The sequence below is a fragment of the Populus trichocarpa genome, chromosome 5 (assembly GCF_000002775.5).
Source record: "Populus trichocarpa isolate Nisqually-1 chromosome 5, P.trichocarpa_v4.1, whole genome shotgun sequence".
Taxonomy (NCBI): Eukaryota; Viridiplantae; Streptophyta; class Magnoliopsida; order Malpighiales; family Salicaceae; genus Populus; species Populus trichocarpa.
The window spans coordinates 3,101,406-3,129,384 of record NC_037289.2 but is presented as its reverse complement, the minus strand read 5'-3'; the positions used below and the strand labels follow the sequence as shown (position 1 = coordinate 3,129,384).

At 36.6% G+C, this 27,979-nt stretch overlaps 3 protein-coding genes across 4 annotated transcripts; 1 reads left to right on the top strand and 2 right to left on the bottom strand.

Moving 5' to 3' along the window:
* Nucleotides 1-35: 35 nt before the first annotated feature.
* On the bottom strand, nt 36-14,289 carry LOC18098930 (protein transport protein Sec24-like At4g32640). Of its 2 annotated transcripts, none has more exons than XM_052453188.1 (25): nt 14,110-14,289; nt 12,951-13,932; nt 11,166-11,393; nt 10,963-11,037; nt 10,735-10,833; nt 10,259-10,370; nt 9,693-9,820; nt 9,394-9,513; nt 9,068-9,148; nt 8,692-8,769; nt 8,434-8,526; nt 7,794-7,848; nt 7,011-7,087; nt 6,463-6,534; nt 6,261-6,344; nt 5,418-5,537; nt 5,170-5,238; nt 4,671-4,748; nt 3,300-3,438; nt 2,786-2,950; nt 2,105-2,250; nt 1,844-2,023; nt 1,403-1,500; nt 1,236-1,267; nt 36-582 (listed from the first exon to the last, which is right to left on the bottom strand). In XM_052453188.1, exons 2-25 carry the CDS (start codon nt 13,839-13,841, stop codon nt 470-472), a joined length of 3,333 nt encoding a protein of 1,110 aa, XP_052309148.1. In that variant the 5' UTR covers nt 13,842-13,932; nt 14,110-14,289; the 3' UTR covers nt 36-469. The 2 variants fall into 2 exon arrangements, with proteins under 2 accessions (XP_052309148.1, XP_052309149.1); XM_052453189.1 differs by having other exon boundaries at nt 1,403-1,491.
* A 783-nt stretch (nt 14,290-15,072) lies between these two features.
* Nucleotides 15,073-16,063, top strand: LOC18098929 (uncharacterized). The gene has a single exon (XM_024600412.2). It carries the CDS (start codon nt 15,287-15,289, stop codon nt 15,890-15,892), a length of 606 nt encoding a protein of 201 aa, XP_024456180.1. The 5' UTR covers nt 15,073-15,286; the 3' UTR covers nt 15,893-16,063.
* A 544-nt stretch (nt 16,064-16,607) lies between these two features.
* On the bottom strand, nt 16,608-27,432 carry LOC18098928 (5'-3' exoribonuclease 4). The gene is made up of 22 exons (XM_006382690.3): nt 27,017-27,432; nt 26,381-26,483; nt 26,189-26,265; nt 25,907-26,098; nt 25,625-25,744; nt 25,457-25,519; nt 25,221-25,367; nt 24,975-25,139; nt 24,457-24,534; nt 23,328-23,414; nt 22,686-22,766; nt 22,166-22,261; nt 21,083-21,153; nt 20,509-20,637; nt 20,330-20,406; nt 20,200-20,240; nt 20,026-20,100; nt 19,033-19,184; nt 18,826-18,930; nt 18,672-18,747; nt 18,019-18,098; nt 16,608-17,738 (listed from the first exon to the last, which is right to left on the bottom strand). The coding sequence occupies exons 1-22, from the start codon at nt 27,221-27,223 to the stop codon at nt 17,114-17,116; spliced, it is 2,847 nt and encodes a 948-aa protein (XP_006382752.2). The 5' UTR covers nt 27,224-27,432; the 3' UTR covers nt 16,608-17,113.
* Nucleotides 27,433-27,979: the final 547 nt, after the last annotated feature.

Here is a 27,979-nt window from a genome sequence, read left to right as displayed (position 1 = left end):
CAAAACACTCAAACTTGCACATGAAACTCCGGAAGTTGTCTCAACGATTCTGTGAACTTTCTCATTAAAATTGTCATATAAATGTATACATCTAACAAAGCGGTGTAATTACAAAAATTGTTTTGCATCTTCCCCTCCACTACAGGAATTCTTACAGTGCTTTTACTCGGCGGATGGATATCTTGCCACCATGGGGAAGACAATGACTAAAACAAAAGGAAAGGGTGGGGAACAGCAATAAATGAAAGCTTTATATTTTATTATTTGGCAGCCACTGTTATAAAATATAGAACCACACTCAACAAAACTTCCATCACAAAATTCATCCCAGCCTGCTTTCTGTAAATAAATAGAGTTGCTGATCCCAGGAGCACACATCAAGCAAGTCATCGATTTTCTTCACTTTGAATCAGATCTGTCCTTGCTGCTGCTTGTCAAGACTTGTAAAATCAAACTGAAGATGCCAGAATTATGAAGACATTTTTACTTGAATTTGCCGATGGATATGCACTAGGAATTCTACATAGGAGAGACCACCGACTGGAACCTTGTCTTCAACCAAATATGAGAAGAATGACATTCCTGTGGAAAAAACAACAGTAGGATTTTCACAAATCAAACTTGTTGAGGATATTTTGACAAAAAATCTTTCTGCATCTACTAGTATCAGCAGAAGAAAATTTAACACGAAAATGAGAATACTGCATGTATTACGGAGCACAATTCAATCAGATGTAACACAGATGAGTACATAATGCATTCACAAATCAAAAGCATGAGACTCTTTGCTAAGTAGCTACTTGTTTTTCTGACCACAGAGTAGTTTATCTAGTCATCGTGAAATTTGTATGATGATTTATTGATATCAAATTACTACATGATTGGTTAAAACATGACTTCCTCACGAGAATCGATATGAGTTGCCATGTTGTCTGGCCCATGAAGTCCGGGAAGGTGATGTTGGCAAACCAACACTTCTGTCCCATGCACGTTTCCATGCAATGACCCAAAGTAATTCCTTCCTCATTCACATTTCAAAATAACCCCCCAGGTTATGAAGTATCAGAAATGGCCAACAAGTACTAATAACTACTTTAGCCGAGGTAGGGGGTAAAAGATAATGTGAGTTTTCAGGGAGCAAATAAACCAGTTCATTTTTGGTTGAGTTTACATTATGTGGTAGTAGGAATTACAGTTCCCTCAACTATATTGAAGAACAGGTCCAATGAACTCACCTGATGGATCTCCTTTTTTACACAACTTTAAGCTGCAATAGAAGAATTGCAATACATCAGAATGAGATATTGCAAGCACATGTGCAGATAGATTGAGAAAAAAAAATATAATATGTCATGAAATTTTTTTCCTTCATAATAAAAAAACGACAGCTGAAACATCATACCGCAGGAAAGAACATCTTTGCCGTCGTATCTCATTCACCACATTATTTAGTTTCTTTGATAGTGGATTGTCATATTGCTCCAGAACAAACTGAGAATACTGAAATAATTAGTTGCAAAACATCAAACCTGAATAATTGAATGACTATGCAAAAACAAAATTTCTAATCACACATCAATGACAGAAGTCCACGTAGCTACAATGTTAATTATCAAATTAAAGCACCAAAAGATCTCAAAAATTCAAGCACGCAGGCCTCTATTATCTCCAAAAGTTTCATGCAAAAAATTGCGGACTGGGCTCTTTGAATTAGTAGTGTCTCACAAGCCCATTCTGCTGGACGCATGGCATCTTGAACATGTTGGTTTGATTGTCCGATACAGCATGCCCCAAACCAAGACTAATAATATTAGGTAGAATAAATTCTTTAAAAGGATGGTACCTGAGTTGGAATTTCAGCTACGGAGGAAAGGCCAAAAAGTTTTTGCAAGGTATCTGAATTAACTGAGTTCCCAATATATATTAAGCCATCCTGGCCATTCTCAAGAAGATAAATTCCATCCTCACTCACATATTCACTAGAAAGCGCGAGTGCAGGAGGGATACGAGATCCATCTGCTTCCTGTCAATAGGCAGAAACTTACCATTGAATTCAGGACAAAATATAATGTAGAATCAAATATAATAAAAAGAACACTCGTACCTGTGAATCAAGGTTGTGAATTGCAATCATCCTAGGATACACCAAGGGAATCGCTAAAGGTGTAGAAACTGAGGAAACATAACTGATCCAAAATGACCGATCATCAATCCTCCCATTGACTTTCAACCCTGTACTTTTAATTAATGCTGGAAGGGAGAGCAAAAACCCAAAAGGGAAAAAAAATCGAGGCATGTCAATTTCTTTGAATAAACTGTAAGAAGCTTACTGATAAAACTTACATTCATTTCAAATTGTCCTATGAACAAAACACATATTACAGAACAACAATGCAATTATAATAGTACTGATAAGAGGAGGGGATACCATTTATGAACAAATCAAAGTTTTCATTGAAAAGCTATCTACGAAAAACACATATAAAGCTATAGAAAAACTTAAAAGGAAAGATGCAACTACGTTGAACTAATTTACTTTTCTAACTTGCTTTACTTTAACCATATAAAGTTATCTTAATTCTTCAATGCTTTAGTAGGCTAACTCCCAAGATATTCTGCTATACCTCCCAAGTGTATAACGCTCATGTACAGGCATTAAACTGTTGAAACAGTTCCACAGCATAAAACATAATTAATTGTTGAGTGAGTACATAATAAATAACAGCAATTTCAACATAAACACTACCTATGAATAAGCATAAATCAATGTGCAAGAAACATATACCAAGGGTGTACAGGGGCAGAAGTTTAAGTGCCTCTGGAAGGATGAGTTGTCCTGATGACGATACTGTTGCACAAAATTTGCGATATGAAAGCAGAATGTTTATGCAAAAGTTTGTCACTTGTTCTTGGACAACCAAGGATGGGTTGGAAGGGATTTCGTTTGCCGCTGGAAAGACAAGCAGAGAAAGCGTCAGTCTTCTTACCTCAAAAAGATAAATACTTTTTGTACAAGTTATGCCATGAACAAAAAAAAAAAAACTTCTAGAAGCAAAGAGACATCCATTCTTACACAGCTGAAAGACCAAAGTTTGACAGGAATACATGCCATATTAATTCTCTACAAGATGTTAGATGTAAATGAGAAAACGTAACTGTTATTATTATTCTGGTGACCTGATATGTTGGATGAGAATGATACAGTGATCATGGTAAACCATAATGTGTGCACAATATAACTATAAAAACAGTGTAAAGAAAAGGACAGCAAAGAGAATGCATGACAGAAAATTCAATACCTTGCTTCAAGAAACACACAAATTGGGAATCCAAGTCAGCCAAGCGGAACAAATTACTTAAATTGTTTGTGCATGGCAGTGATAAATTTGCAACACGAATTCTTCTTTGGCCATACACAGTGGTGTAGAGGAGGGCACACTGAAAAATGAAGCAAACAATATAAATAAACAGACAGAAGAAATCTTCTCAACAAATGATAAAAGGGTAGTCGCACCACAGTCCTTCCAAATTTCATAATCCTAACAAAATCAACGCACTCAATTGCAATTGAGAGCAAAAATCAAATCATCTCTATCCCACTCAGTTATTGTTTCATGTTCAGGAACCGTATAACTAGATACTGCTTGTGTAATGTATCTTTGTTAATTGCATTATATGTCAGCAACAGAAGCACACAATTGCAACTGAGAGACAAAATCAAGACATCGCTCTGCTTGTGTAATGTTCAGGAACCATCTAACTAGACATTGCTCTTGTAATGTACCTGTATTAATTGCATTATATGTCAGCAACGAAAGCACACAATTGCAATTGAGAGCCAGAATCACGTCATCTCTCTCTCAGTGTCATTGTTTCATGTTCAAGAACCGTCTAAATAGATACTCCTCATGTAATGTACCAGTACCTGTGTTAGTTGCATTACATGTCAGCCATGATGTGGTGTTTTGTAATTGTCCCTGCAGTCCCTCTATACAAGGACCCTCGTAATCTTTTTCTTTCTTTTGCAGTGGGACCAAGGAGAGAGTTGAGAAAACCTTGTTCAAGGGGCAAATAATGGGGAAGTAGAGCTGGAGGTTATTAGACGTCATGCTTGACGTCCTACACATTATTGACAAATATTACAACACACACCTTTGAACATAATGATATTCCAAATCCTTCTATTCTTGTGTCTGTTTCATTGTCTCGAGTATCCAACCAGAACCAGAATAGCAGTAGCACATAAATTCCCGGTTACTGTTATCTTGGTCTGTTTAGAGGTTCTTGAACATGAAACAGAGAGAAAACCTGACAGCGGTTAAGTTTGTGTTTTGGATTACATAGGCAGGAGGTGGTTTGATTGGATCCATAGCTAAATGAATGGACCATCAAAGAACTCGAGGTTTCATCAGCTGCTGATTCCAAGACCTACTGATTCCAAGACAAGGCGGGAACCATCACATGGGTTCTCCATTTAACTAAAAAGAAACTGAAAGTAGCCTTGCATTATAGTTGAGATGAAATTCAAGGATTTAATTGCTTGGATTGTAAAACCAGATTATTGCTCAAACTTGGAGGGACCATAACATAATTCACCCTAGATGATATGAAAGTAGATAGAACCAGCAAGTACTTAAAGCTGTGGCACATGACAAGAAAAACCAAGGTACCTGAAAAGCACATTCCGTGCCATCCTGCAATTTATCGTCATGTTTTAATGTGACCATTATAGTTTTGTCACAATCAATCTGCAAAGAAAAGGAATGATTACAGATAGAGCAACTAGAAGTAAAAATGCCACAAAATATACACATTGCCTCTTGACTAAAATGAAGACAGAGGAGATAGGAAATTAACAAATGGAATTAAGGAGCCATAAAAAAATAAAACACATAATGAACCAGCCTCCAAGAGATCAACCCAAGCCAAAATAGATTCTTCTACCTACTTGATAATTTGTTAAGAAAAGAAGTTTCTGGAATCTGAATATGATTTACATTCAGTCTGATGCTTTAAAAAGCAAAGTTATTGTCTAGCATCAACAAATAATGGATCTCATAATGACAGCTCACAAGTTCAAACGTTGAGTACTCTCATTACCAAAGAATTAAAAATGTAATAAGCTACCAAGAGTATGAAAATCAAGAATTTCACAAAAAAGATACAAACCACAGCCAGGTCAATATCTGTTGGAATGCGCTTGCAAAAGTTTCCATGGTATTCTTGAATTTGAATGCCCTATAAGTAAACAAACCAAATCAATTTCCCAGTATCAAGTAAAAACATACAACCAATCAATTTATATCAGGAAGAGGCAAGGCAACAATATAAATATATATAAGATGGAAGATTTGGCCAAAGAAGATGGTAGCCATGTACACACACATAAACATATATATCCAAGAAAAGGAGAGTACCTGGCTGCACCTCACACGCATCACTGCCTCAAAACCTTGAGGCCTTGTGACATTCCATCTAAGATCATTGTACAGCTTTGCTGGATCAGAGACAGCAGAGAAAGGATAGTAATAATAAACCTGGTATAGGATGTGAAATATTTGAAGTCATCATCAGAAATAAGCCAGCAGCTCTATGAAGAACCTAGAAGTCATTCACAGCATATTGCTAGAATCCATACACTGGGTGATATGTATAATGATATGATGGTGAAATGTTAGTCTAAATCATATATTACCAATATATGCGTATTATCCAGCTTGCCTACAAGAGAGCACCCAGCATCTTTCTTTCCTAAGGGTTACAATGGCAATATCTTGTACATGATATGCAGTATGGAACAAGGTACCAGCCTAAAAAACTGAGAAACCATAACTCACTAAGAGGATTCAAGGTCCACGGCAAGTTATTACGTGTTTCAAGTTTCATTCAACATGTTTACATGATTTAGAACAAAATCTTAGCAGAAATGCAACATGGGATGAGTACTACGCAGAGAAACTGACTCAAGGATCTAGGTCACAGGTCACCAAAGAATGGAAGACATACTCAATAAATCATTGAAAACTGATGTTTGACATCACTAAATAACCCAGAACAAAAGTCAAATATCATACAGAGAGGGAAAAAGGAAAGAAAAATGAGAACCAGCCTTTAACAACAGTGAACTACTGTAACAACAGGCTCGCTGCCTTTAACAAGGCACAGAAAAGATAAAATTCCAACATCCATGTTGTCAATGTACTGATACTGTGAAACAATTGTTAAGAGTACAAAGGTGGCACTTCAAGTTCAATTAATACCTGCCCTCCAGTTGTTTTAGGTATGACAGAGATAGAAGCAATGTCCACATAAGTCTGGGTAGTGATGAACACATCAACACAGACCTAGAACACATTCAGGAAAGTAAACATGATTAGGCACATTGAGGTAACAGGGTATATCTCTACCAGCTCATGATTATGATCAATGTTAAGAAGGGAAAACGAATAACAAAAAGGCTACCTGATATTCAGCAAATTCAATGGCCATTTCCTTCAAAGTTTTGTCGGCTGGTTGGAGTAATTTATGGGCCTCCTGCAATCCAGGAAACAAGAAAATACTGTTACCAAAACCTCGGACTATATTCTAAAGATGAATTGACTGTTTCTTCACTTCACTACTTATGGTAGAAAAACACGTCAGAAACAGATGAACACTACTATAGAACATATCATAACCCAGTACTTCATTTCCAATAACAGTCCCAGAATAAGAAATTGGGTAAAATGTTGATACTTCTTCCAATCTTTCAGAGCATAAAAGAAGAAGAATTGTATTTAGGAAAGGCTACAATTTTTTTTTTTTGTGTGGGTGTGTGCGTGCGTGCGTGTCACTTTACAAAATCAAGGCCTACATGACCTAATAAAAATTAATCATGCAGTCCCTTTCAAATATTCATGGATGGGATAACATTCAGTAGTTCTCATTTTAATAATTCCACTCTGAAGCACGACAAGCAAGAACACAACCACAACAGACGGCAGGGGAACACATGGATAAGTTAAGTATACCTTCTCCCCTGTAGAGATGTTACTTCTTCCCTCAGCCTCTCGAGCAGAAAGGGCTCCAACACCAACAGAAGGTAAGACTGAAAACATAGTAGAATAATCAGAATACTCCATGAGAATAATTTCGTTTTAGGTTTTGTATTGGTAGGAATAAGCAGGAAAGCTCCTAAGGAGTAATGGGATGGAGAAAAAAATATAAAATTGCCTAAAAAAAGAAACATGCTTAAAGAAAAAAAGGTATCCACAAAACATACATATAATTTGCAATTAACAAAAGAGCGAAAGTGAAATAGTTGCTTAATTTAATGAAACTATGACTAACAACATAAGCCAGAAAGCCTCCTCAGATTGAATCCAAATCAAACTTGATGAAATTTTAGTACAAGTGTTTTATTCTATAACTCTCACACGAGAGAGAAAGTTAAACCTTTTTCTCTCCATTTCACAAGTCACTTCTCCTTCAGGTATTTTTGACATAATCCTTACTATTACTATTCACAGTAAGTACAGGCAATTACAATGATATAGATGATGACACACATGATCACATAATTTGCAGTATGAACACTTGGTATAAAATATGATTCTCTATTGTGCATCTGGCTGAATAGCAACAAGAAATAGAGCTGTTTTTTTGTTCTCAAATGATTATGTGCCTGGCAAAGTAACCAAGAAAAGTACAAGAATGCGACCATCATGTACTTTTAAATAGGTCAACGACAGGAAAATATAAAAGAAAAAAAGAAAAGAAAGGCCAGGGGGGTGATGACAAGTTCATAAGCTTGCCTGATTGAAATACCAAAAGCTTCCCTCCAGTATTTTTCATTGCCAAGAATGCTGCCTGAAATACGAAAAATGCATTATAAATTCCAAATAAATGTTCTGAATATCTGAAGATATGTGTATGAGTTCATTAAGTATATGACATTTGATTCCAGACGACATCTATAACCAATCAATAGCAACTGACATTGACGAACACGTATCATCATCCTACCAAGGTTTTTCCACTAAAACAATCATAGAAAATAGTGAGAACCGTATGCATCAGACAGTTTGAACCAGCTAGGTTGTCGCTCTGGAAAGATAGAAAATAGTGTTTTGAATGTAGCGAATGAAAAACTTCGTGGACAGTTTATGAATAAATGAATATTTCATTTTATTTATAAGAACATGCATGTTTTGTTGCATAATATGTGTTTCCAAATGCACTATGTTGTGCATGAAACTCGAACTAGCCCATTTCAAATATTCTTCCTGTTAAAATTAAACATATGGAACCATCCAACTGAATTGGTAAATTTGAAGGATTGAGTATCATGGACAGAGCAAAAGTCAGCTTCACCTTCCCTTCAGAAAAGACATATCTGCAGTTATCATCCACAATCTATACATATACAGTTTCCACTAGCAAACATGAGCATACCTTGATTGCTGCACTGAAAGATGATTCAGCAATTCTACTATTCCGAAACATAGTTGGAATACTTTCCAATAATAGCTCCAAATGTTGACGGCACTGAATCCACACAAGAAACCAAAATAAATTATTAAAAATAATAAAAGTGGTCAGTGTCTCTAAACATAAAAACCATAACTCAACGATGACCATTCATTTGTTGGCTCTTGAAGACCAAAAAGGATCAGCAGAAACAATGGAAGGCCTACAGTCCAGATGGCTAACCTCAGAAAGCGGAACAATAACATCAGTTTGCAAAGGAGTATAAACATCATGTATATCAGGTACAATAAGCATCAGTGGCTGCAAACATGAGTAAGAAATCAAAATCAACACTTAAAACTTTTGATTGAAAATAATTGAAATTTAATCAGAACCATAAATCCAAGTGCAATAAAATGATGTGCTGAAGGTTGGTCGTAGATCAATAACAATTCCCAGAAAAGGCATGAGCAGAGGAAGTCATCACTAAACAACATCTATCTGATCATTCAATCTACTTAAGGTTCTCCATCAATCTCCTTCCACTTCAAAGATACCATACATACTCCAACAAAAGAATATATCAACTTGTATCTTCATTAAAAGATTTCATGTCTACCTGTTGTAATGCCCGTTTCAAATTGTAAAAATGGATTGTTGAATCAAATGTTGCAATGCCCACCATTGTCCGTGGCCCTTCCTGCAATGAATTTTTCGGTTCGTACATCAGTAACTAACTACCATCTTGTTAGCAAATCTATGCACAACATGAAATATGAGCTACAGTTAATTATCAACAGCAAACAGAATGGAAGAATAGATAAATAAATGCCAGTGAAGCTCAACATAAAATTAATGCCAGAAAATACACACCAGATGAAGTGAACACAGTCAAATTCATTCAAGTACATGCTAAAATGTTTCAGAAGTGGACATAAGACTCACTGGAAGATCAGCAATAACTTGACTAATTGAGCTGCAAGCTGCAGCAGTTGCACCAGTTTGTATGGCATGCATGGATACATCAATTAGGAAGAAATACACAGCCGGCATGGGATCACGAACCTAAGAGACAATAAATAGAGAAGAATAATATATCCAGTAATACATTGATAACGATTGCAACAGAACCAAGGACTGGACAATATAGATTGGATACTCACATAGGCATCCAATTCCAATTACAAGAGAATAGAGAACAAATGATATTTAAAAAAACCACAGCTTCTTATATAGAAACAAACCATGAATTCTTTTGTGGCCACAAATTCAACTGTTCCCCTGCATAGCTCGGGCCTTTCATCAGCATCTCTACGTCTACCATCTGGACCTAGATTGCAGAGGTAGTCACGGGGAGTCTCATCAGTGAACCCTGCCAAAAACATGTAAAATTGTAAAGTCCCCACCATGCCAGCATGTTCAGGGAGCAGAGCAAAGCCAAATAAAGTGCTTTACCTGTTAACAGATCTATAAAATGATAAGGCAACTAGTTATAAGTTGTACATCTCAAAAGAAGGCTCCAAAATTGAAAATGATATGTTGGAACATGAATAATAAACAATATCTAACCTTGAATGAAGTATAAAAGATATCAATGGATTCTGATAGTGATAAACTAAGCATGACGCAAATGATAAAAGAATTTTTCCTGTCTTAGGTAACCAACTCATCCAGAGTGACACTGATAAGGATAAGACTATTTCAAATCCATTATCACTAGCAAATCAAATATTTTGCAACATTCAGACAGCCTAACAATTAAAACAGCAAAGAGAATTCCCAAAAAAAATAAAATTGTATGTGTACTGACCACACAAATTGCATATAAATCGCCTCCCTTGATCAATGAATTTCATAAAAGGATTTATGTAGCCTTTGCAACGAGAACAGCGAACAGGACCACTTTCTCCAAAATCAACAACCTACAAACATAATTTTTATGATATAAAAATTTGTTGTGATTTCAATTGCTCAATTCATCAACATGCATGCAATGATCCGTGCTCTTTTACCTGGGTAAAAGACATTTTAATGAAAAAACTTGCAAGTGATGATAATATAGGTTGGTGATTCCCAAATTGTGTTAGATACAGTATTTTAGTTATTTTTTCTGGAGATCAAACTTCAATGAGCTAGATAGGAAATTGGAAATAGAACTAAGAAACATGGTTTGATGAAGAAAACCATGTTTCACCTAGTAATGAACAAAAAAAAAATTATTTTCAATCAGGAAAGAAGAAAATATCACAGTAGAGATGCAATGAAGAACAAAGAAATCGTCATTACCTGGACAGCCTCCTCAGATGAATGAGGAAGGGCCAGAGGTTGGACCAACAGAGCCAACTGCATGCCAGATGTTGATAACAAATCAACCGTGCATGGAATCTGAAATGTTGAAGGAGTCAATACAACATCACAAACTGTAAGTGCTCACAATTGTTTTTTCAAATCTGTAAGATGCCAAAAAATAAAAAAAATACAGCCAGCATATGCATATTAAAGGTTTAGTCTAACCTGATTGATGGTACACCTCATGTAGCGTGGACTGCAATTCCCAGTGTCTGTAACAATGTAGTCACTTGTAGCAGGCTTTACAAAAGGACAGAATCAGAAGAGGAAATGATAAACCACCAGTTAAATTAATTTGGCTTCACTAATATGCAAACTCCACAAAGACAACAAGAACAGAAAGAGAAAAATCAAACAGAGTTAGATACCGGAGGTGGGTTGGCCTGATTTCCTGCACGAGTATCATGTAGGATCACAGAGGAACCTGGAATGGGCCGGGGAATTTGATTGGGATCAATCTTTGATGCCCCTGATAAAGGACTTCCAGTGTGACCAATAACTGGTGATATAGCAGTCATTTGATTCGGTAGTAGTGGCGGCATTCCAAACATTCTAGGTGGTTGTGCAGAACCGGGAATTGGTGGAGGTTGAGCAACCTGGAAAAATCCATAAAATTCAGAATTCAGAATCTTTGTTGAGGGAGGAAAGAGATGCTTATGTAAAATCAGGCAAGAAGCAACACCCGTTATAAGCAGGAGATGGATCCCCACAACCTAAACAAACACACATTAGCACAAATCCTCTAAAATCTGTAAAGGCAGATAGCCCCAATCTTCCATGAAATGTAGCTCTTAACATAACCAGAAATTTTCAGATTCTAGCTAAAGGAGAAGCTGGTGGCGGCCTCCTTATTCCCTCTTCTTTCCCCCATTTTTCTTTACTTTGCTCTTCTGTCTTTCTTTCTGAAGGATGAAAGTACAATTACGGGAGAAAGAATGTACAACATTAGTTAGGAGAAGACATCCTTCAAACTAACATTAAATTAAACATCTCAAGCTAAAAGGGCACTCCAATTTCTCTAAATATCTTTAAGAGAAAACATTCATAAAAGTCCAAAAGGCACTGACCACTGGTGCTCAAGAACAGTAATATAGTCCACAACTGGCTTGAAGTGAAAAGATACTTGAAATTCTTGCATTAGTTTCCATCCAAATGAACAGATGATCTCAAAAAAACAATAGAACTTCATAAAGCCATCTTCCCCCTTCTTTTCTCTCCTCTCACAGCCTCCCCTCTCCCACCTTCTCCCCTTATTTTTTCTCTTTTTCTTCTTGTTCTTCCCCCTCTATTCTTTACTTCTATCTTTTTACTATCCTCTATTTCTACGTCCATATACTTGTAAAGTTGGAAGACATTAAAGCTGTCTTTTATAGTTAGACACACCAAAGCTGCTGCAAATCTACTAGGTTCCATGGTTTCTACCTGATATCCAGCTTCAATTTTCATCGTCTACCACCAAAAACCAGTTATATGACTCTAATTCTCAGGTTACAGACTAGCCATAGTCTCTAGGTTCAATTTTTCAAAAGAACCATTAAAACACCAATATATGCTCTGAAAAAGATGTCACTATCATTTCCTCGGCTAAGAATCTGGCTGCTGAAATGCGTAAAAAAAACCCCTTCACCGCATTTATACTACACTGTTGCAGAGATGTTATAAAGGAAAAAAGAAGATATCAGAACCTGAAAAACTTCCAGTTAAGAACCTCAATATCAGCTTCTTATCACTTGACAAAGTAGTGCATACCACCAAATTAATTCTTTGCACTCAATAACACTTTATGATATAGTCTAAACATCCAGATGTACGTCAATGCATATTTTTGTGGACCCTTTCATCTTCATATTATAGAACAGCATACTGTCCCTCCTATTATTCCAATTCATGCTTCATTTTTGTAACTTTTTCCAACCATTTCTCTAAAGCAAAACGGAGCCTTGTGTTTGAACAAACATCAAATGCAATCCCATATAGAATGCAAACTATTTCCAATAAAACATTTCTGAAGCTATCAAATATAGCAGAAGAGCTAGCTTACTTGAATTATAAACAATTGGGAAACGCTAAAGTTGAAATGAAGTTAACATAGATACACTATAACAATTGAAATTTCCCAAACACTGCAGGATATAAGATTTTAAAACACTTACAGACTGTGGTTGCATCTGTGGTGCAAAAGGAGAACCTATAGGTGGTGGTGTCATCCCTTGCTGTGCTGAAAATGGTGTCCCTTGAGGTGGTGCTGAAAATGGTGTCCCTTGAGGTGGTGCATAGAATGGTGCCCCTTGAGGTGGTGCTGAAAATGGTGTCCCTTGAGGTGGTGCATAAAATGGTGTCCCTTGAGGTGGTGCAGAAAATGGAGCAACTGGTTGGCCACTAAACCCTGAACTCCCCATTAAAGGGCGCATGCTTTGAGGGGGCGAGCGAGCCACCCCCATTGTTGGTGGAGGACCCATAGGTTGTTGCTGTGGTGCACTAACAGAGGGAGGAAAACGTGGAGCGCTCTGGAAAGCAGGGGCTGGTGGCCCATTACTTACTAAACCACCAAATGAACTTGATGGGGGCACATTCTGAGGAGGAGAAGAAGATGATGCGGCAGGACTTGGACGAGCACCTACTGGCAGTGCACCAGAGACAGGACCCGCTACCATACCACCACTGGTATAGGATTGGAATGACCCAGGTGGTGGTCTGGACCCAAAGGGTGGTGGCTGACTGAAAGGCGGCCCAGTAGGTCTACCAGGGGCCACATTTGAGGAAAATGTGGATGGAGATCCCGAGGGAGGCACTGAAGGTCTAGGAACAGCACCAATAGGTGGTGCGCCCGGCCTGGAAAATTGCGGTGAAGGAACTGAGGAGGGAAATGGTGATGGTTGGCTGAATGGCGAAGGCCTGGGAGCTGAATTCGCCATTGAAGGGGGCCGATTGAGATTCAAATTCTGGAAATTATCAGATAAAATATTCGGGTTTTGCTGATAATTTGGGTTATAATTAGGTGGTGGGGATTGTCTAGGTGCCCCTGGAGGCACGTTAGAAGTCATATTTTGTCAAACCAATCCAACCTAAAAACTCCTCCTTTTATCTCCAACAAGTATCAATCTTCGATAAACAGGATCAAACCCCAACCTAAATCTACACGTTAAAACAAACAAAACCCAAATCTAAATCCATACAATTCATAAAAAATTCACTATACTACGTAAACCCGCAAAAAACAAAACTTATACTGAATTGCAACATAAATTAATGTAATAATCTGAATAATAAATAAAGCTTTATTGAAAAAACAACAGAGAGACAGTTAAGTACCAGTGATCAGAGAGAATTGGATCCAGCAATTCAGTGAAAAGGATCCAAAGGGTTGATGGATCTGAGAGAATTGTGATTAGGGCTTTGGAGACAGAGTGTGTGATTAATTTAGGGGTTTTGGGATCAAGAGAGGAAGATCCAAGCAATCTGTGAGAGAGAGACGGCAAAAGACAGGTTTTTTAGAGAGAGAGTCTAGAAATTGATTTTCCTGTTAAGTTTGGAAAGTTAGAGGGGGCGTTACTGCACCTTGTCGCGTGTAAGAGATTGTAAGACCTTCGCCACGTCATTGTTTTGCGGGAGAAGTGAAGGTTTCTAACCACTCAGATTGTGCCATTTCAGCATTGTGATTCCTAGTCAGCTTTTATTTTTGCTTTCTTGGGCATAAATTGTTATTATTATTTGATAAATGGGACAAGGGATAAATTGCTTCTGTCCTGTATCCAAATTAACCTTAATTTCCTTTTATAGTATCCAAAATCTTTTATGTATATATTTACAAACAACTTTTTTTCATATTAAAATTGTGCTAACTAACAAGTCATGAAGTCTTAAATAGCTGGTTATGAGTTTCAAAAAATCTTACAGTTTAAAATTATTTTTTTATATATTTTTATATATTTATATCAAAAATAAATTTTTAAAAATAAAAAATTATTATTAAATATATTTCTAAATAAAAAATATTTTAAAAATCAATCACTACTATAATACTAAATACATTCTTATATGTAAAATAAAGTATTTCCTTAGGTTTCAAGGCACTACCCTTGCTGTTGTCTCTGTAATAAAAATTATTTTAATATATTTATAAATATTTTTTTTTTAAAAAAAGACAATTACCATAGTGCTCACGTCCTGCAACCAGTCAACAGTACAATGGAAGACTTGTCAATAGTCATATATTATACTGGGCTACAGAAGAAACCTAAACCCAAATCTGAACCAATGCCATGCCCCAGCCCATTGCAAGAATTGATTTGCAGCCATTGTCACTTCCCCAACCTTATCCACCACCCACTCAAACACACAGCATATGCTATTGCTTCCATGGATCCACTCCTTTTCTCCTCCCCCACCCAGAAACTCTACACACGTTGCTTTTTTGTCCATACCCTTTAAAACTCAACACACTGACAGGACATAGAAGCCAAGCCATAAAACACAAAAAAGTTCACTAATGGCTTGTGCAGCTACAAGAGCCACTTTCTCTTTCAACCTTCCTCAAGGACCTCAACTTCCCTCTCCGAAGTCCAGAACCCATCTCTCCAAAATATCATTCCTTTCCATTCATAAACCCCAAAAGACTCATTTTTTCTCCCTTCACTCCATTGATGTCTCCAAAGAAGACAAGACACCATCTTTATCAGATTCAAGCCTGACCAATCCACCAGCTGAGTCTCCTGTTGAAGAAGAAGAAGAAGGAGGAGGAGAAGAACCAAAGTTTGATAAGAGGCGGTTAGAAGAGAAGTTTGCAGTTTTAAACACTGGGATTTATGAGTGTAGGTCTTGTGGTTACAAATATGACGAGTCAGTTGGTGACCCATCATATCCAATACCACCAGGGTTTCAGTTTGACAAGCTGCCTGGTGAATGGAGGTGTCCTACTTGTGGCGCTGCACAGAGTTTCTTTGTGAGTAAAAGTGTTGAGATTGCTGGGTTTGCGCAGAACCAGCAGTATGGATTAGGAGGCAATGCACTTACATCTGGTCAAAAGGCTGTTCTAATATTTGGGACCTTGTTCGTCTTCTTTGTTTTGTTCTTGTCAGGGTATTTTCTGCAATAGTAAACGGTGAGGGTTTTCTTTTTTTCTTTTCGGTATTGTTATATGATGCTGTACTATATGTATTTGAAGTTAGTAATAATTGCATTTTGAGTTACACAAATACCAGAACATGGAGTTCGGAATCGAATTTCTTCTATCAAATGAAGATCTTTCGACTTTTGTCTCTCTTCATCTCCAGGCTCTATTGCTCAGTTAGCTCATTATTCATTGTTTTGTACTCTATCAAGCATGCACCTTGTCTATGTTGCAAAGAATTGCTGAAGCACAATTGACTGCAAAAAATGTGAGAACAAAAAAGCTTAGATTCATTGAGAATATAATGCGATGAAAGGCTTGAATGAGAAGGGGAGATGAACCTCTAATTGAGCATGTTAACACAGAAACTTCATCAAGAATGGCGTTCCAACCCCAACTCCAACCCTGGATAGAAGGGGCATCTACAGAGAACCATCTCTGCCTCCTTGATCACCGGGAGAGCAAGCATGATACCGAAGGGGGGCTCTAGCAAGTTATTTCCAAGCCGTAAGCAACTCCAGGTCAATTTCAGTCATAATCGCCTCACAAATTAAAAGCACTGGACGATCAAGTTGTCAGGACCAGATCGAGTTCTAACTAGAAAACAGCTTCTACCTGTTATGCAATCGTTTATGGTTTCGTAAATAACAATCCTACAGATGCTGTCAGAGTTGCACAGAAACTCTGAAAAAGCAAATAGTTCAAGTCACTAAAGAGGATACTGCATAGAATTAAATCCAGAATCATTACACCATCCAAAATAAGTAACTGACAACGTTTCTGATCTTCCCGATATAAAACACTACGGAAGAAGACCCGATGTTGTAATTCCAGTGATCCAGCCCGATTACAACAACACATTTGTATGATACAGTTATATGACAGCCCAGTAAACAAATTGGAAAATCCGGAAGAGAGAAACTGCAACATGAAAGAGGTAAGATGCAGTATGCTAACTCGCCCCAAATCAAAACTGGATCTCAAAAGACCACCGTTCACTAAATTCAGCATGTTTCAGTATCCAAATAAAAGTCTTAACGGCCTCGACTCTGGTGGATGCATACCGTCCAGGAATAGCATTCTGTGGCTGTTTTACCCAAACTGAGTAAACTCGTCAGAAAATGAAGATCCATTGCCACAGCTATGTGGGTGGTCAGAAAATGTACATGATTAACCAAATCTACAGTGTTACTGCTGTTTTAAATCTTATATTTCTTGAGCTAGAATATCTGACGTCTCCTGAGCTACTTGTGTCTTAACCTGGTAAACCTGCTTCAACTGCTTCTCATTTGGACCCCTTGATGTTGTATCTTGTCTGAAGTACATTCCAGCGTCTCCTGCTGCTGTTTTGTTGATCCAATTGGTGGGTGGTGATGGAAGTGGACCTGTGTTATGCTCAAACTGATTGTATAAATTCGTTGTGTATCCTGGATTCGGAATTCGTGGTGAGATCACTGCAGGTGCCCTGCTTCTGAAATTTTCTTCCACAGTCAGAGCAGACACCCCAGTACTCAAATCATGGTACTGTTGATGGTACTGCACTCTGTCTTGAGGCCTAGAGTTGTGTCGGTTGCCTTGCACACCATTTGATGAGACAGGATACATATGATTACTCATTAGGCCTTGCTGGTTATTGTAATGTGCATAATGATAGTTTGGATCGTCCCCATAGCCCCTTCCATAACCAGCTGGCCCAGCAGGTCTTGGCCTGTTGAATGTGTAATTGCCTCGAGAAGATGAACCGTTTGGTTTGATATTAAGGGTGTTCTTGACAAGACGATGAGCTGCTTCCCCCAATACAGGGCCAGCTACTGCTCGGGGTACTTGTGGCCTGTAGGACAGGGACAGCACATGCAAATTAGTTCATTTGGGAGAAAATGAAAACTTATAAGCCTTTGAATAAAATTCCTAACAATATATGTATTTGGTGAAAAAAGAAAAGATAATAAAGAAACCCCATCCTGTCTCCACAGATAAATGGAACTATATGCATTGTCTGTTAAGAATAGTGATCATGACAGAATGTCAGGCATATTCAACCTGACCAACCGGCCAGTTAAAGCAACCATGCAGATGAACCATTGCAAAGATGTTTAAATGCATATTCATACCTTTCCCTGCCTTGCTGTCTGCGGCCATTATCTTCATGCCATAATGTGGGAAACAGTTTAATATCTGTAGGTTTTAAGATCTGCAAATTGCAAGAACATACCTCAAATTAGCCATGGGCATCTTTAAAGTCAAATTGCCAACTAATATCAAACACTGTGATGACACAACACATTATCAAAAGAAAATGTCTTCAAGGAAACAACATATGAGCATCCTTGCATCTGCAAACTGAACATGACCATTATATTACTATTGCATCAGCACTTACACCAATACAGTGGGGAGCAGCTTTAAAAAACAAAAACAAGCAACTCTACTATGACAAAACTCAATTCAGAAACTTTCATTTCAATTTCCTTGAACACAAGGAATGCCTCCAGTTTACTGCCCAATTATACCTACAAAACACATGGCTAATACTAAACCAAAGGTTGTTTAAACACAGCACTATGTCCAACTAATTTTCATAGAAGAATTCCAGTTTACTGCTCCAGTAAACTCTGTAATTTGAAACACAGTAACACTACGATATATCATTCTGTACATGAATAGAATCACTACCCCTGTCATCAGGCGACAGGAACTTCATGTCCTTCACTTATCTACTCACAAAGAAATAAACCAAATCTACAAGCATCCGGAGCTCACAAACCTTTTCAGGCATGACTACACCCTCTGGAGGTTCTGGGATGTGTCTATGACTTGAAGGAGTTAGGTATGTGATATTTCTGCAAATAAAAAATGCACAGCATTACAGCAAAGATCCATTAGCTTATAAAAACAGCAGTGGAAAAAGCTGAACTTACAAAACTTGGTTATACTCTAAGGTTGGCAATCCATTGATAGGAGAAGGGACCACACTTCTCCACACATTTCTTTCAGATAACCAAAGATAACCATTCATTCCACCACTGGAAAAAATAAGCAACAAATGAGATGATAAAGCCAGCACACATAAAAAATGATTTGAAACCTTTCAAACTACAAATCAATCCACAACAAGGCCAACTAACCTAGCTCTCGTGTCAATTTTCAAAGCAATTCTTTCACTAACAGGTAAACGATAGTTATGATGATAGTAAGAAATGACTTGTTGAGACAATGGATGAACAGGATGGACATATAGCAAATCACGCATCACACTATTCCTGACCTGCTCTTCCTCCTGCAAATAGCAAATTAAAGATTAGCATACTTGACATCCAGACTATACAGAAGACTGATATGCCAGAAACAGCAACGCATAACTACTAAAGACTCAAACTTATTATAGGGGTGTGAACAGGACTGACTGCCAGCTTTAAACTACCCTTGGTGCTTACAGATTAAATTTAAGGAGAAATTTGAGTACAGGAGGCTACATCAGAAACCAAAAAACTGATCAATTTGGTCTGGAAATGACTCAAAAGTCAAAATGGATTATTCATGTACAAATTTTATAACAAAATTATTAAATCATGAAATTGGATATTTTTCTATTAAAAAATTGACAAAACTAGAAAAGAAAATAAGTTAAAAACTCCTAGGTTGACAAAAGGCATATGATTTTGGGTTTACAACCTCCTCCTTCCTTACAGTAACATGAAAAATAAACTTTTGTGAAACTTTTGTTGCAAAAGCATCTGTAACAAATAAATATATTTCCATGACATCCATATTTGAATTGATAGTGTCTCCTAAAATCTTAAATCATTACTCGGAATTGGTCTTTAAAATCCTTCTCTTTGCAAAAAACTTGGTTTCTAAGACAGTGGCATTTCTCCATTAAATTGGTTTTGCAAAATCTTAACTGCAATTATTTTACTTCAAGTTTCTGAAAATATCAGCGAGTAAAAGCCTCCAATAGATAGCTGAATATACAGAGGAGCAAGGAAAATGTAGTTTGTATCTACAAGAACATGTGCTGAGCAAAAGCCTCCAATAAAATGACTGATGCATACAAGAGAAAAGAGAATGTAGTTTACTAAAGATGAAGTTATTGCATACTACTTTAAAACACTAAATACCATTAAAGTTCTTTCAAGCTTCTTTGTTTGGGCAAGTAATTTCCTCTCATCGATGAATGGCAATTTGGCAATACCCTGGCTTCCAATAAATATAAGGTAACTGTAATCAGTTGATAGCAGAAAAAAAAAGTATAATTAAAACATCTGATTGATAACTGATTCAGAAGAATTTACCTGCCAAGCAAAGCGCTTGCCATTCATGTCAATTTCAAAATCTGCCCACAATAAAGAAACCCAATCAATCTTGTGCAGAAGATAAACATTCTGAGTAAATCGATAAATTTCTTTCCATCAATTCTTTTACCTGAGGGGAAGAATTGATGAATTGGGGAAGATGGGTCGGTCATCAATTTCCTGTATTCTTCTGGCAAAGCATTAGAACTGTAATACACACAACAGGAAAAAAATCAGCACAGAAAGAATAATCAGACAGAATCCCAAAAGTAAAATAGAAAACAAAAGGAGTTTGAAAAAAAAAAACACCTCGCAGCTGGTAGGGTCCCCATAAGTTGATCAAAGGGTTTGAATGGCTCTCCAAGAAAAAAGGTTATTTCCATCTCATCCAGATCCTTAATATCTGAAGCAAATGGAGCATAATGGTATGGATAAAACCTGAAACAGAACAGAATTCAAAGTTTAATTAATTGCAGTAAAGAACAGTATCATATAAGCTTACAGAGTAATAGGAAGCCTTTTTTTTTCGTTTGATGAGGAGAGAAGGAAAAGCTAAATTTAGGTGTCACATGCCAGAGAAATTGGATTATCTGGCAGGTCATGCCTAAAATCTCTGGGTCAAAACTACATACAGAACGGATAGGACTACATTTCTCAACTTTAAATGAGCCCGCTGTGTCCTCTTTTCCATTATTATTTTACCAGCACGTCAAAGTCTCATTTATAAAACTTCAAGAAACTACGCATTCATAAATAGGTTTGTATGTTTTGTGCACATGCTTGTACTTGAAATTCCAATAAAAAACTATGTCAACCAAATAAAATAAAAAGCCAGTGAAAAGAAGCATAATGACTTTCGAGTTTCAGCCATTATTGAACTGACCATTGCCAAGAGCAAACACCCTGGTAGTAATAGCGACAGACCCAACACAAACCTTCCACGTACTTCAAAACCTGCATGATCAAATGTTAATTTCATGTTTTTCAGATACATGATTGATCATATAGAAAACAAGTGATGGGGAGAGGGAACAGACAAAAAGGAAAAAAATTAGCAACTTAACAAAAAATTTATACTCCAGAAATCATATTTTGCATACTCCCCCACATTCCAACTTTTCTGTCACTCCATGTTTCTATTTGTTATGATGATAATCACTTACTTTTTCTCTGTTTATGTACTCTTTTCTTTTATTTTCTTTTTTTGGTTAAGACAGTGCATAATAGCATTCCATTCAAGGAAAAACATATAAAATTGCTTGATTTTCAAAAAGCAACCTTAATTTTCTTGATGTAAATCTGTGCAAGTTCACCTTATTATATTACACTTTAAATCCAAAGTCAATATACGATGAGAAATCTTAAAATGAAAAGGTGGAGAAAAATATGGGTTTGGGATGATATTAAACCAAAAACAATCACATCAAAAGGATTTTTAATCATTCATAGAAAAAAAATTCTTGGGGACTGGAAACTAGAAGCAGATAGCACAACAGTACTTAAAGATCATCCAGATAAACGAATAACTAAACTCTTAGGAACTGGAAATGGAAAACCAACAGCCAGTTAGTAGCACAACAGTAAGACCAGGGTCACTCAAAGATCACCTAGCTAAACTAACAACTATAATGAACACCAGCCCAGCCCATGGTGTATCAGTTAGAAAAAGGGATACGAAAGACTCATCTGCATGTATTTCATCATGGCAAGGGATCTTATAATGAAGCACAGAGCGTATAACTTGCAGTACACAAAATATAATTAGAAACGTACAAGCAAACTTGCAGCTTTTATATTGGAGCCAGGGGGTTTTTTAGGTGAGGAAGGACTGGAGGGGGGAGACAGCCGGTTGTCATGAACTACCGTGTCCAAACAAACTCTTGCAATCAAGAGAAAACCCATATAATAAACTCTATGACTAAGTTGCGGAGCTAATTGCATGATGAGGAGAAAGAAACTAACTTACCACATCTTTTGTAACTTTGTCAATCTCCTCTTCATTTGATAAATCAAATTTCTCAGCATAATATCTCTCTTTGTATCCAGGCTCCCCTAATTTAACCTGAGAACAAGAAAAATGAACCGAATTTTATGCCAGGAAAATGGACAGCCAGGAAGACAAAAGACTGGCTTTCAAATGGACTGACCTTGTCCTCAGTTGGCATGCAAATATCAAACAGAAAAGGAGCATGCTAAAGTGAATATTCAATATTAAGACACTCACTGCTAAACTAAAATAATCTTTCATTTTTGAACCACATAATAAAAGCCACATTGATAACAGGTAAAATAAGACATCCATGGCGAAGGAAGCCCGAAAAATGAGAGAGGATTGAGGTTACTGTCAAAAACTAAATGTTAATGAATTGATAATAGGCTCATTTTTGTTTAATATAGGTCCTAAACAAATTCTCTGCAGGCAAACTCAAATCATAACACATTTATTTAAATCCACATCATCAAATGAAAACACTTTAACCACAAACCTTATCTACAGGTGGTGCTTGTATCTCTTCAGAGAGATCTCTTCTTGCTTTGTGTTTCATTTCTTCATTATTCTCGAAAGCCTGAAAATGGATAATCCACATAAGTGCAAACAGGAAAAAAAAACTGAGAAGACTGTTTGTATATGATTCCAAAGCTCAAAATTTGCCACAGAAGAAAAATAGAAAGAAGAATAAATAAAGTCTGCTTTAGAATGAATGTACAAAAATTTGATGTGAATCTTAGAGAACCAAGAATTTCAAAAAAAAAAAGAAAGGGTGTGTGGTTCCCTCAAATTCACCAGCTCCAGCACACAGATCAAAATCTTATTACTAGACCAATTTTCAAAGTGCGTCTTAGACTTTGTACCTTATGGTTCACGGAATCCAATACTACTGGCTAATAAAGATAAATCAGGAGTAGCATATGAGGTTATTTAAGGCCGCATATCCCATGTACTTTATGGATCAGATTTACAGTTACAGATAAGTTAAATCATCACCAAGATTTTACATAAATTGCCATCTAAACATAAAATGTTTCTAGCCAACAAGGTCCAAGAAGAGTGAGCATGCCAATACCAACAATGAATAATAAGAAAACAGACACGTTCACATTAGACCATGCATAGAGAAAGAAAGAACCTGTTGTATACGAGCCCTCTTCTGAAAGATTTGCTCCTCGTAAACAGCAACAGACTGAATAAAGTGTTCTACTTTATCAAGGAAAACCTGGATACACAAGCTAATTGTAATCAGAATGTTTATTAGAACTCATGGTACCAAATAATGGTACAATCATTCCCTGGAAGTAACCTACAATGCAACATAAGCATAAGAAAAGCAAGCCATGATAATTTAAAAGGGGAAAGAGATGGAAGAACTAGTTTTTGGCAAGTCCAGCAGAGAGAAGGAACTGCATAACCATGTGAATATAGCTGAGCCAGTGAACCTAGAAACAGCAGATGTTATGAGGCTTGGGAAGCTACATCTAAGCCTGTCCCAATCATTTTTTCAGGACCCAAGCTCAGTCAAGATTGCTTTCATGATATTGGCAACAAAGAGCGATAACAAATAAAATGAGTCTACAAGCCAAGTAAGACTTACAGAACCAAAAACAAACTTCTTTGAAAGAAAAAGAGGAAAAAAAAGTAGTCTAGAATAAGTAGGGATCAAGACAGGCCACAACATGTCTATACCCTCACTAGAACCCACTGAATATTACAGCACATGTTTAGCAAGGAGGTCATTCTAGAAATTCAAGTTTATAAGTTGAGCACAACCTAAATTTGATTTCCAAGAAGTAAAATAAAAGAGATACAAACAAAAAGGTTGGAATTGGGCAACTATGATCTAATTCTAACAGAAGATAAATTAAATGCATCAATAATATATGAACTACCTAATATTTGGAACAATACCATCCTGCAAACATAAAGCCCAAAATCTCATGTTACCATGGATGTCCTCATGTGACAGCTAGTCCACATCAATTCAGATAGCTATAGGATGAAATGGAAGGGTTTAAAGAGTTCAAAATTAAGTCTGAAATTAGAAAACTCAGATGTTAGCCTAAACTTTACAGGGTTGCATACAGTTTCCAACTGATCATAATTGTGATAACTGAACAAAGACAGATGTACAGTATAAAATTAGACCAAGGCAGTATTCCAATTCTTTAACAGACTTTGATATAAGAAACATGAACCAATCCCAATTCCAAAGTATAATCAAAGATAGAAGTCATGTAGAGAGCATAAAAAAGAAAATTTACCTCACCCGCAAGAGTAAGATAACCACCCATTGCAGAGAACTCCCTTCTATAAATATGCATCAGTAAGTTTATAGCACCCTGAATCAGGAAAGGAGGTAATAATGAAATTAATAAAATTTAACGAGTCAAATACATTGTGTAGACAGCACCAGGAAGAAAAAAGCAGCGAAGAGAAAACCAAGAGGCAACAAGACTGCAAAACAAAATTATAGCCCACATGAATAAAATAGCAATATCTTTCTTTTCTGTTGACAAAACAAGATTAGATTTCATCACAAAAGGTAGAAGAGAGAGGTTGGAGAATAAGAGACAGTGAGTGCCATTTACTGTTATAGCTTAAAAGCCTCCAAAAGAACTAGATGCAGAGCAACACAAACAAGCTATAAAACAAAAAAAAACACTACATCCCACAATAATTGTTTGCTAAGAATTGATCTTTGAAAAATAAACTGAATGGAATTCATCATGTTGTTCAGCAACAAACTCATTTTTGTAACCATTGCTCATTACTTACATACCTCCCGAATTTCCAATGTTGGCATATGCGGAAGAAAATCATTGCCAACAAAAAAACACATAAACACAAAGTCATCCACTATCTTTTCGAAGTCAATTGCAAATGGTGGGTTTGGAATGTCCAGATCATATTGCAGATATTCTCGCAAAACCCAGATGTTGAGAAACTGTTAAAATAAGGATATGATTTAGAAGTAGTGAGACAAGAGATGGAAAAGAATGGAAATAGTTGATGTCTGTTCTTCAACCTGATATTTCTTCTTGTGAATTGGGGTATCATCTACCACATTCCAATCTAAAGCATCATCTCCTTGCTTACCACGACATTCAGCTGCAAGATGACCAGCTTGACCACAGAGAAAACATTTATCCTGTTGCCCTGGAAATATGACCATCTGTACAATCCAGGAATATAAAATTTATGGATTGAACAACAATCAGATGGAAACAACAATGAAAACTTTAGGAAACTTGAGCTCCAAACCTCTCTTAATATTGAAAAGTGAACCTCGTGCGTAGCTAAAGACAGCATAATCAAATCCGCATCCTAATCACAAACAAAATATTTTCATTAGCAGTTAGGTGTCAAATTAATAACAAAATAATAAGACCAGGAAAATGACAATTTGCCTAGAATCAGAAACACACTTACCAGACCATACAGACAGTGGCGTGTGTTTGAATTGAAACCGGGAATGTTGCGTTGCAATCTTATATAAGACATGATTTTGTGTTCTCCCTCACCAGGAACATTTGCATCAGAAAGAATAACCTTCAAATAATCACCCAATGCAGCCCCATAAATAAATTTAGAGAACACAAAGTATCCTGAAAAGCCAGATGTATATTCAAAAAGATACAGAAGGGATTACTCCACGAACAAGGAATCATCCGATCTACAACAAACTAAGCCAAAGGATGACATCCCTCACACCTTGGTATTCTGCCAGCCTGGATTGTGATTCAATCTACTTTGTATATAATACTGAAGCGCAATCGAAAGAACTGCCATAAATTGAGTGCCAGGTGTTATAACATTAGAATCACGTGTTTCGGGCTTTTCTTTAACAGATAAAAGTACCCCCTCAGCCTCAAACTCTTTCCTCAGCCTTTCTTCTTCAGCTTCCTAAATACATTATAAATAAAATAACACTGAGTTCAACACTTCCACAAAAGGGGATCCACTAAAAAACCCATTAAAATATCTCAATCTTACTGCTTGAGCAGCATCTTTCGCAGCTCTAAACCGTCGTGACCGTTGCTGATTCATTTTAGCTCTTGGAGCAACCCCATCTACAATTAACTCAAGTAGGAAAAAAAGAATCAACTTGAAATGATTTTAAATTCAATAAATACAAAAAACGAAAAAGAAAACCCAAATTCAAAATAAATAAAAAAAGAACCCTACCAATTGCCATAAAAAGTAGCTTCCTTGGACGAACCAAAGCAAATAAATGATCAATGTAAACAAATATAGACTTGAACACATCATCATAAGTAGCAGGTGCAGGCTGTAAATAAAATCAAAAGTAAGAAACCATTCAGCTTATTCAATTACACCGAAAAAATAAAATAAAAAAACCCTTCTAAACCCAAATCATCAAAGTTGACAAGTGACAGCAATCAAATTGCACACACAAAGGAGATCTTCGAAATCTTACAATATAAATTTCTACATCTGGTGAAAATATGAAAATTGACAACCTTTAAATATCACAAACAAAACAATCCCATCTTTTAAACCTTACCGAAGCCCTATAACTTGTCTAAAACTGTAAATGCATGTTCGTTTTAAACACTATCCATCAAAATTAACAACAATGACATTAAACACGCAAAAAAACACCTCAAGCAAACCCTAACTAAAACTTTACAATCTGCACAAGTATAGGCTTGCAGCAAACACTAACCATCAAAATTTAACAACAGACAATTACGTTTGCATCAAAATTTAACAAGAATTAAATTCCAAGTTGCTCCTTCAAAACCCTAGAAAACTAAAACTTTCGCAAAATTGTGCAAGTAAAAGTTTGTAAAAATGGACCTTTCCTTCAGGATGGAAGCAGGGATGGATAATCCCGTTCATATCCAGATACAAATTATCGTACTCGATACCATTAGGGTTAGGTTTTGAAACATCGATTGGTTTAGAGTTTCCATTCGAATCTTCTTGAGGTTCCTCTTCAATTACATCAACAATTGATAGCGGGTACCGGTCTGCGAGCCACCTGTAGAACGCCGGCACACCCATGGTGGGACTTTCTGGCTAAGTCAGGCTCTGGTTCGATCGAGATCGAAGAATTGGAGAGAGTGGTTTTACTTGGGGGTTTTGATTGAGAGGGAGGGATCAGTTTGGCGGTGATAGGTGCGGTGCTTGCGGTGGCAGGTGAATGGACGAGATTGCCCTCGTAGATTAGTAAAGGGGGTTCGTTAGGCGTCGTGTGTGGGAGATTGGGTCGAGGAATGACTGCGGGCGGGGTTAATTTTGGGGCTATGTGGTGCTATTAGCATAAAAAGTGAAATGTTTTGGCCAAATAATAATAATAAAAAAAAAATTTGGAAGAGTAGCATTATTTATATTTATTTTATTGTGGTTCTGTAATGTTATATTTAATTAATATTGTTTTTCTCAAACATTTATATCGTGGTCCTGTTATGATTCAGAAATATGTTATTAATTAAATATTATATTTCAGAATCACAATATCAATTACATGCCCAAGAGTTCTAATAGCTATTCTCATAACCTTCCAACCAAAATTCAGTAGCTAAATCTCCATGCATCTTATATATTTCGAAGAGTTATTGTAAGATTTATTGTTGGATTGTATAACAATTTTAATTCTAATGATTATTTAATTTGTTAATCATGCATTTAATTTGGTTAATGACAACAGTAAATCCACGAACCTTAAAATCATAACAATTTTTTTATAATGAGCAAGGAATTTTTCAATTTTAAAAAAAATTTGGCAAAATTTCTCTTATTTAAGGACTCAACCCAAAA